The sequence below is a fragment of the Macadamia integrifolia genome, unplaced genomic scaffold (genome assembly GCF_013358625.1).
Source record: "Macadamia integrifolia cultivar HAES 741 unplaced genomic scaffold, SCU_Mint_v3 scaffold595, whole genome shotgun sequence".
Lineage (NCBI taxonomy): Eukaryota > Viridiplantae > Streptophyta > Magnoliopsida > Proteales > Proteaceae > Macadamia > Macadamia integrifolia.
The window spans coordinates 574973-585258 of record NW_024870494.1 but is presented as its reverse complement, the minus strand read 5'-3'; the positions used below and the strand labels follow the sequence as shown (position 1 = coordinate 585258).

General features: G+C 36.5%; 1 protein-coding gene across 4 annotated transcripts; it reads left to right on the top strand.

Annotated features, from left to right (window-relative positions):
- The first annotated feature begins 3740 nt into the window (after window positions 1-3740).
- On the top strand, window positions 3741-9240 carry LOC122069358 (cytochrome B5-like protein). 4 transcript variants are annotated; one of them, XM_042633350.1, is made up of 7 exons: window positions 3742-4057; window positions 4846-4904; window positions 5792-5897; window positions 6014-6051; window positions 8550-8627; window positions 8707-8798; window positions 9010-9240. In XM_042633350.1, exons 3-7 carry the CDS (start codon window positions 5819-5821, stop codon window positions 9080-9082), a joined length of 360 nt encoding a protein of 119 aa, XP_042489284.1. In that variant the 5' UTR covers window positions 3742-4057; window positions 4846-4904; window positions 5792-5818; the 3' UTR covers window positions 9083-9240. The 4 variants fall into 4 exon arrangements, with proteins under 4 accessions (XP_042489285.1, XP_042489286.1, XP_042489284.1 ...); XM_042633349.1 differs by having other exon boundaries at window positions 3743-4057; window positions 4162-4904; XM_042633351.1 differs by lacking the exon at window positions 4846-4904 and having other exon boundaries at window positions 3741-4024.
- The last annotated feature ends 1046 nt before the right edge of the window (window positions 9241-10286 follow it).

The window sequence follows — 10286 nt, the reverse complement described above, 5'->3', positions numbered from 1 at the left end:
AAAAAAAAAAAAAAAACCTAATCGTTGGGACCATTTTAAATTTGACTATTTTGAAATATGAGTCACCGGCGGCCTACAAGATGAAAGAATCTTTTTCAGAGGGCATGGAAGTCTAAAGATGCAAAGAACATGCAATGGAACCATTTTAAATTTGACTTTTGATTTTTCGAATTGTTTCTTGTCCAGGTACTCTGTTTCTGGGTTTTTAATATTGTGATAGTTCCCTAACACTGCGTGTGGGGATTTTCTTCTTCTTCTTTTCCCATTAAAAAAAAAGAAAAAAAGATAAAAATTAGGTTATCGATGGAGATATGTTGATTGAATATTAGGGTTTTTGAGTCTTGAGACGTGAGACCTTCGATTTCCAACATGTATTCAACAAGTCCCCATATACCCTGTATTGGTTAGTGATCCTTATGCTTCCTCTTTTGTGAACAATTTCGTAGAAAGAGAAACCCCTTTTCAAAAAACAATGGTAGGCTGTGATTTCTTTTATCTTGACAACAAATTAAGGGGGTTAAAATCGAATAGATATAAGGGCCCGTTTGGTATTGTTTCTGTTCTAGAAACACCGTTTCGTGTCAAAAACGAAAATTTCAGTTTCTGTGTCAAAACGTAGTTTTTAAATAAAAAATTGTGTTTCAAAATTTCAGATTTTTATCGGAATTTTTTTTTTTTTTTTTTGTAAAATGGAACGAAACTGGGAAGTTTGGAGTTCCGTCCAGTCTCATTTTTTCATTTTTTTTTGTTCACTTTTTGATAAAAAAAACAGAAACGGACCATAAGTACACCAAACAGAATATTCTATTTTTTCGTTCCAATAAAAGGAAAAAACTCCAGAAACGTTTTTTTAGAACAATACCAAACGGAGCCTAAGTCGATTTGATTTCGATTTCAAAATGTGAGGGCTATTGGGAGTGTCTTTAATGGGAGGGCTCTTCGGAGTATCTTTAATGTGGGACAACTAGATCTTTGTCATTTGGGCGATCAACATGTGTCCAAGTAGTGATTGAATGATTGTGTTTTTACCGATCATAATAGAGGTGTTCTGCTCAGAGCCACCTCTTGAACACGTGTCAATCACTCAAATAATTATGAACAAGACCTAGATGACCAATGCTTAGAATAGTATCTCGATCCGTCAAGATGTAGACACATGCTAGCGTTATTTCATCCTTTAATGTTTCAGTCAATATAAATCATAAATTATATATATTTAAAAATAATAAAAAATTAATGGGTTTTTCGTTATTGAAGATATAAATAATTGACTCAAACAACTAAAATAAACTCAAAATGAATACGAACCCGATGAAAACCAAATAATAAACCAAATAAAAGACATAAAACACAAACCAGATCAATTCAGTTCTGATTTGAAAGCTGACTCATATTCAAATTTGATTTCCAATCTTGAATTGACATTTGCCACCCCTTACGTCATGTCTTCCATCGATAGGGAAATCCTCGTTCCGGCCGCCTTGAGTCGTGGAGTGCGGACTTTGGAGTCTGGATTGCAGAGTGTAGAGTGTGGACTGTGGACCGAACCATGTATTTTGTTGAAAGTTCACCGATGTATCCGGGGGATTCCTTTTTTTACCCAAAAAAAAATATATATATTTGAAAATTGCCTTTCCAAAACCTAAATGAGTTTAGAATTCCGATTTTTTTTTTTTGATAGAATTTAGAATTTGGATTCAAATAATAGTTTTCAGTTTCTTGACCATATTTAATTTTCTATTAAGCGAAGGCAGCCTCCTATTTTCTGCCTTCCCAAGTTAGCCTTCTTATTTGATAATATGGAAGAAAGAATGCTATTCAACCCATGGTGTGTACTTGTGTCAAGAAATAGTGGGTGCGAAAAGATGGCACTGACTCACGTTGAAGATATTAGCGCATGCTTTCTCATTGGCTATGGGTTCTAGTGTGTACTAGCACTATCAGGTAGCATTCTTTCGCCCTTATATTGGGTAAGAAAGTAATTGCAAAATAGTATGTTTCTTGTCTATATATTTTTAACAAACGCAATTGAATTTGAATCTTCGCATCTATTTAGGGAAATATATTTTAAAAAACCTATATGAATCCATTCTTAAGCTAATTGGATGCAAATACAAAGTGTTATGTTCAATTTGAATTGAATCTCTTTACATCCCTAGTCTCTCTCTCTCTCTCTCTCTCTCCATGAAACTATTTCAATTGTTACTTTGTCATGAAATCTTATAATGAATAAATATATCAACATTCTATTCACTGTCGAATCATCGCTTAGGCACCACGTAGGCATCCCGAGCAGAATTTCAAAGGCTAGGTGATCACTCTCCTTTTGTTGTGTGGGATCAATTCATGTCTTAATAAATTAAGGGAGAAAGAATCCTACCACTTTGGTGTAGGCCGCTCGTTTAAACTCCAACTGAACTTGCAAGATTAAAGTCCGACCAAGATTGATTGGGTTAATAAACAAGTCGGGCTTGACCAATTTAGAAGCAATAGTTCCCGGCACATGGTGTAAGCCCAAATCGCCTGATTGGCCCAACCGATTTCTAGCTTGATTCGACCCTAACATGTTTAGCCTGACCGTCTATATATATTTAATTTATTTATTTTTTGGTAGAATAAGGTATATGTTGATATATTTTTGTAATTATTGTGTAATTATATGTAAAGTCTTTTCTAAATTGTTGACGATTTAATAAATATATTAATTTTTCTGAAATTTAAGACAATTAAAACCCAATTTAAGGCTTTAATGATTCATTAGGTAGTTTAAGGCCCGATTAGTAGAAGCCCGGTTAAAGCTCAAAGCCTAACCAAGACCGACTCATTACTTAAATAGATAGATCACACTATAAGGGTATAGGCCTACCAAGCTCGGCTAGGCCCGATTGAGACCAATCCAATCCGATCGATTGACACCCCTATCCTCTAACACCTATGTGCAGTTCTCATAATTGGATGAAATATTATAGGAAATTCGTCAAATAGAGAGGTATATAAGACATTACCTAAGGGGAGGTGTTATAGTAGTCTGGGTGTGAACGTCCAATTTTGATTTTGTGTTGGCATTATGGAGATCTTTTCCCTTATTTTATTTTGGGAGGAAGAATCGTGCTGGTCTAGCATAGGGAATACCCCATGCCCATTCTCAGCCCTGGAAACGGAGGGCAAGGGCATCTTTTCATGGATCAAAATCCTCTGTTTTTCTCATCCATGTTTTTCTTTGTTTTGCTACCTACAGAACGCGACACGTGGACAACAAGGAGACCAACGGTTAAGATTGGGTGAGGATTATTACATCCAGTGCGTTGGTCTTAAAGTTGTCCACGTGTCGCATTCTGCATGTAACAAAACAAGGAAAAACAGGGATGATAAAAACAGAAGATTATTTTCCTCTTTTCATAGTCTCCCTATTTTCAGAGGCTATATTTCCTACATCAGAACAGATCCAGATATTCTTCGGTGAGGCCATAGGCCAGTGAGGAGCTCAGCGTGCAACACATGGCCTTGAATAATTGAACTTCTCCTCTTTGCCCACCAAATGATAGAGCATGAAAATCGTCTGCAGTCAGTGCATTGATACAATGAGCATCAGGTGGCTGGGAGCCTTCTTGGGACGCATGCCTAGATGCTCTCAACCGTCTGATGCTCACCACACCTCACCTCACCTCGTGGTGTGGAGGATTTCTCAAACCCATTTTACCCATTTTATCTACACTTAAACCGACAAATAAAGAAACCCAAACCCGAGCGACTTCTTATTTCCCTCCCGTTCTTCGATTCTTGCATCTTCCTCGATCGAGAAACAGAAACCCTATTGAAGAACAAGATTGCTGCGATTTTCCCTCCTATTCTTCGTATCTTCATATTCGTCAAGAATAAGAAAAAGAATAATATATAGAAGACTTCAGCTTGCTGCGAATTTCCTCATTCGATTTGGTCGATTCAAGCTTCGATTAGGTTGTAACAAGCTTCGTATGCTCATCTCATATACTCATTCTTTGAATGATTTCGCTAGCTTCCAAAGGCAAGTTCGTGTCCCGGATATTGACATTATCTGGTAATATGTTAAGTTTATTTTCTGAATTTATTTTTGTGTTCTTCTCTGTTAACCTTATCCTGAGCTTCATCGTTTAGAAATCTGATAAAGTAATCCTTTTGAAGTCATCCGGCAAGCCAAGAAGATAAGAATGAGATGTTAAAAGGTTAAAAATGGAAACGCAGTTTGAATCTCAGAAATGCAGCAAGTAAACAACAAAATGATAACCTGCCCAGAAATGGTTACTCTTCAGTGTAGATGTTTGTTCGTTGAAACTTTAAAGGAAGCATGGATCACAGCAAATTTCACTCTGAAATGGGGTCTCGATCGTTTCGGGAAGATGAATGAGAGGGAACTTGCCGGCTTCAAATGCACACAGCTTCTATCGATTCTGAAATGGGGTTTCGCTCATTGAGGAAGATGAAGCAGCATCGAAGCTTGGATCGAATGGGCGGGAAACTTGGCTCATAAATTCGGATTCGATGGTAGAGCAGTCGGGTAAAGTGGGGGAGGAGTCGGGTAGTAGGGTAAAATGGCCTCATTATAGAGTAGCCGTTCGATTATTCAAGGCCACGTGTCCCACGCTGAGCCCCTAACCGGCACACTTCGCTGGCCGAAGGCTCATCGGAGAGGATCTGGATCCCATCTGACCGGCCGGATTGTTTTTCCCTTTTGTTTTGTATTTTTTTTTTAATAAAATGATAATATTTCTATTATTTGATTGGCTTTTGTACAATGATCCCTTGTTTTTTTGTTCTTTAAATAAATAAATAAATAAAGACAAATCTGAATACAACTTGATACATCAGATGTGCTTCAGTTGGTGCATTTTCCGGCGACACCCTCCCTTTCAGACAGCACCTTTCAGGTAACTTCTTCTCCTCACCGATTCTCTTTTTTTCTTCCTCATTCTGTTCTCCTTCTCCTTCTATTCGATACTGGTTTTCTCCGTTTTCTTTTACTTCTTCGATCCTGTTTTCCCCCCTTACTTCTACTGCTGCTGTTTTCTTTTCCCATTTCTCTTCTTCTCCTTTCCGGGTTTTTTATTTTATTTTATTATTATTTTTTTAATACCTTTGTTTTCTCTTTCTGCTTTTTGTAGTCCCCTTTCTTCTTCTTCTCTGGTTTTCTCGGTAGTTCGATTCCTCACTTCCTCATCCTCTCTGTATTTTCTACATTTATTAATTATGTATTGTAAAAGTTCAGTTTTCCAAATGTATTAATTGTTACTGATTTTCAATGTCATATTGTCATTTCCACCTCAAATGTGTGTGTGTGTGTGCATACAATGTAGTTGGTTACTTGGTTAGCTTAGTTGCATAAATGTATGAAGGGTTAGGTTGAAGTGTCTGCAATTCTTCTATATTCTGTTCTTTGTTCTTATTGCTTGATATGTGTAACTATATGAATTCTTCTATATATTGATTGAGATTGCTATCGATATAATGAGCTGTTAATTTATATGTTTGTGTAGCTTACTACCTTTAATGGGGCTGTTAAATCTTTCATAAATCATACCTGCTGAAAACTTTTGTATTGCTTTGTCAATTGTAGAATATTATGTGTTTGTGACTTTGTGTAGTTGGATACATAAAATGATAAGAAATATTAGGGTGCCTTGGTCGCCTAGGCTGGCACCTTATTGCCTAAGCGCTTAGTTGGGCCTCCAATGGCTTGGTCGCATTGTCCCCTTGAGAACTATTTCTATTCACTGTCATAATGTTTTGATCATCTTCATTTTCTATTTTTGTTCAGACAGCACAGGGAACCACAGCCTAAGATATGGTGATTGTTATAATAACATTGGTTTTGGGTGTCTTACTGGGTGCCTTTTTTCTCATTCCACGAGCACATAGGCCTGGTAAATTCTTGTGTCTTGTTTAAAAGTAGCAAGTGTAACTGCAATCTTATGAACAGTGAACTGCAGCACTTTTGCTTTTTTTTTTTTAATATCAATGTCATATCCATCACTCACAGGTAATGCAGAAGTTGTTAAGCCGAATCAGAACATTAAGGTACACAATTCATGCTTTCATGCGATGCTATCTTGAATTTGAACATCATTGTGTCATGATATGCTTACTTTAACCTTTTAAACAAGTCATTCAAGGTTTAATCTGTGAGAGTTGATTCTGTTTCCTGGCTCTCAAGACCTGTTTCTTCATTCACTGTAACCTCTATATATTCATGTTTGGGTCATTGTCACCAGAGTAAAGGCAAAGGTTCATAGTATAGAGCTACAAAGAAAGAAATCACTAAACCCAATCCCAAATAAGGGGTCAGCTACATCAATCATGGTTGGCCATTCCGCTAGTCTTGCGCAATTTTGTCAATAAATGTCCACAAAATAATAAAGCAAACTTGTCTGTGATGCAATACTAATTCTGAACCAGTGAAATCCAGTAAGAGATCACCTTGCAACAGGATCACAGATTGAACTTATCAAAAAAAAATCAGGTTTGCGGAAAACTTCTGATCTAATGGAGAATTCAATAAGTAGGACAAGACCGCAAAACGATGATTTAAATCTGATGGACAGATTCAGAGATATGTGGGTAACCTACTTGGATTAGGAAACTGAAAACTTGAACAAGTAACAGAATTCGATAGCAGGACTTGAAGGATCCAGAACTTCAATTAACTAATGAATAAAACAGAAAACTGAAGCCCTAACACAGAAAACTGAAATCAGTTCTATAAAGTTAATCCATAAGACAGATTTTTTAAGTAGTCGAGTGCCAATAGAAAATCTGAAATCGGTGGGAAAACTAAATTTAAAACGGATCTGAAACAGATAATTGATCAAGGAATTCGATGGCAATTTCAACAAGGTTCAGCAAGGATTAATCCCATAATATGTGTTAAAAAAAGAGCGACCCAGTGCACGAGGCTCCTGCTACTGCAGGGTCTGGGAGGGGCAAAAGTATGCGGTCTTACCCAGTTACCCCCCGCTTCACAGGAGAGGATGTTTCCAAGTTTTGAACCTGTGACTAACATGTTGCAATAGTCCAATTTAACCGTTGCGCCACAGGCCTGCCCACTGTAAGGCCTACTTAAATCCAGAACTGAAATTATGTAACAGAATTAGAGTATCACAGGGTTTAAAGTTGGATAATCAAACGTAATAAATGTTGAATAGGAATGTCATGTGTACCCCCATTGGACCCATTGTTAAATTGTATTAGTCATATTGGTGGTATTAGGCCTTACTCACAATAGGGGGAGTCATTCCTATAGTGAGATAGGCTGTGTTAGTTGTTAGTAATTGGTTTAGGGTGTTAGTTTCCTTTTATGTTTAAGTTTCCTATTCAGATTATGAGTGTAATTGAATCTTATTATAAGCAAAAGCCTGACCAGCGAGATATCTCACACTCTGAGTCTCTCACTGGCTGAGTTCACTCTCTTCTCTTTCTATCTCTGTGTTCTTCCTCTTCTAATCGACAGCGTGTTGGGATCTCTGAAGCTACAATTTCAGTACATCCAAGTCACAAAGTACAAATCAGAGGCCCAAAATAAAAGATCTAAACTCATCCAATGGTGTTTATCAACTTATCATGCTCCTGCAATTAACATATCCTGATCTCAGATTACTGACATTTTCTTCAGAGTATTAGTACTCATTATAGAGAACACTCAACTGATATCTTCTGCTGGGTATTTGAACTCATTAAAGAGAACACTCAACCTGAGTTTGAAGTCTTTCTAACCTTCCTACCTTCAGATATAAATTTTCTCTATAAGTTGCTTAGTTTACTCTTTGTAGATCCTGTGAAGCAAGCGAGTCTCTATTTCTAGCTGGGATTTGATTTGCTAATTGCTATTACTCTCTCTCTCTCAGTCCTTTGCTTCTATTAACTATATGCATTGAGATAAACTTAACTAAACTTTATTCCAACTACCAGTGGCTCCGCTTCAATGATCCTGTTCCACCATTTGTAGAATCATATTTTCTATTAAAATATTAGCCCTTATATCCTGTTGTACTACATCTAGCCAAGTCTTTATTTGCATACTGCTTTGGTGCATTCAACTTGTAGCATCTCTCCCTCTCTTTTCTTTTCTTTTCCTTTTTAATTTTTTATTTTGGGGTTTGTGGGGGGGGGGGGGGGGGGATTAGATAACTTGCACCATATTACTATTCCATGAGGCAACCGTTGTTCTGTCATTGTTGCACTGACCAGACTATCTGAGTTTATTATCTCTCATCTTGTGACCTAGTAGTTCATTTATGATTCCATTGTCCTAGTCTCACCATTAATCCATTTCAGAATTCCCATCTCCTCCATGGAGCATCTCTGATCTTTTTCATATCTTTATAGCAATGTTCCAGAATTTTCCTCAAAGTTCTATTTTTTTTTGTCCTAATCAAATGGCACTCCAGAAGAGCTTATTTTCTTAATAATTGACCGCCTACTTGCACATGTATTCCAAATGTTGCAATAGGATGCCATATGTCCAACTAGAGGTTTCTTTCATGATTTACATCTTCATCATGTGCCTTTCTTGCATCCAGGCATCTAAAGTCTACACAAGAAGTGAAATCTCCTTGCATAATAAGAAGACTGATTGTTGGATCATCATCAAAGATAAGGTTGTTATATTTCCCAAAATGGAACTGTTATATTATTTGTCAAGCACTATTTATGACTTCTCCTGTTTGTCAAATGTAGGTGTATGATGTCACTTCTTATGTGGAGGAACATCCAGGTGGAGATGCAATACTAGCACATGCAGGGGATGATTCAACAGAAGGGTTTTATGGGTAATGCACACCTTAATTTACCTTTATTGATCACTTTTCAGTTACAAGCATGTTATTCAGGATTAATCTATTTCAGTTAGTTGACCCATTAATCAGATTGCCTTTATTTGTCGTGCTAATTACATTTAATACAATCCATAATGATTATGCTAATAATGGTTGTGGGAAAATTTTCCTCCATCCTTCTCAGTAATTTTATTCTTACTTGCAGGCCACAGCATGCAACCCGTGTCTTTGACATGATTGAAGACTTCTACATTGGGGATTTGCACATCATTGATTAAAACCTATCACTCTTTTTATATCCTGCTTTTGGTGTAACATTGGTTCTGGTTCTAGCAATTTTTTTTTGTAAAAATGGAAACTTACAGTAGTGTCTCTAGATTTGATCTAATTTTATATGGATAATCATTCATGAATTTAGAGCTACTGTTTTTATTTACTGCTTTCGGTGTAACATTGGTTCTGTTTCTAGCAATTTTTTTTTGTAAAACTAGAAACTCACAGCAGGGTCTCTAGATTTGATCTAATTTTATATGGATAATCCTTTATGAATTTAGAGCTACCTGGTGGTGTCCTGATAATAGATAAATAATTTAGGTGGATAATCATTGATGAGTTTTGAGCTACCTGGTGGTGTCCTGATAATCTATATAGAATTTAGGTGGCCTTATAATTAGCAGAGCTTGGCACACATACCCAACATAATCCAATAAAAAGTGATTGCATTCTTTTGGATGGACACCAAAAAAAGAAAAAAAAAACAGAAAAAACTGTATTCTATGGTCCTGGAATTTATTTATTTATTGTTTACAAAAAGGTGTTTGGATCGTCTGCTTTGGGACTAGATAGGTAACATGTGCTTCCCTTTTCATGTCTCTTGCTCCGAGTTTATTGGTCAGGTCTGATGGCTAAATGATTCCTATTATCAGGATTGATAATTGTAAGCTTTTAAGCATCTAATCACTTTTCTTCAGTTTTAATGCTTTAATTAAGACTGTTCTTGAATGCTGATTTTCAGCCTTCAACTGCTCCTGTAGCTTCAGACGCATGAGATATATTACCAAATGTAATTCTGATCACTAAATGGAGTCAATTTTGACCTTATATTGTTGCTTGGTTGTGACAATGAATGAGCTCACTGGAATCCTGATCTGATATGCAAAGCAGCCGAGATTTAGATATGAGTTGCGTTCATGAATCGCACAACTCTCAACTTTCTCCACCATTATCGTCAATGCAACTTCAATTGACACCACCACCACCACTATTACTGCTGCCATACAACATTATTTTATTGCACAAAAATATATCAAATTAATAGAAACATAAAAATGTATTTCTGACTAAAAAATACTAATTTGAAACAAAAATGTTGCAACATGGATTCTGGAAATGAAATATTGTTGGATCCCAATGTCGGTCTGAATGAATCAGTCTTTTCATGGAGGTAAATCTTTGCATATTAGGCAAGAGAATTCTGTCTTG

Coding starts and splice junctions, on each gene's coding strand:
- LOC122069358 (XM_042633351.1), top strand. CDS start 5,819: ATGGTGATTGTTATAATAACATTGGTTTTGGGTGTCTTACTGGGTGCC. Junction 5,898..6,013: donor TCCACGAGCACATAGGCCTG/GTAAATTCTTGT, acceptor CATCACTCACAG/GTAATGCAGAAGTTGTTAAG. Junction 8,799..9,009: donor TCAACAGAAGGGTTTTATGG/GTAATGCACACC, acceptor TCTTACTTGCAG/GCCACAGCATGCAACCCGTG.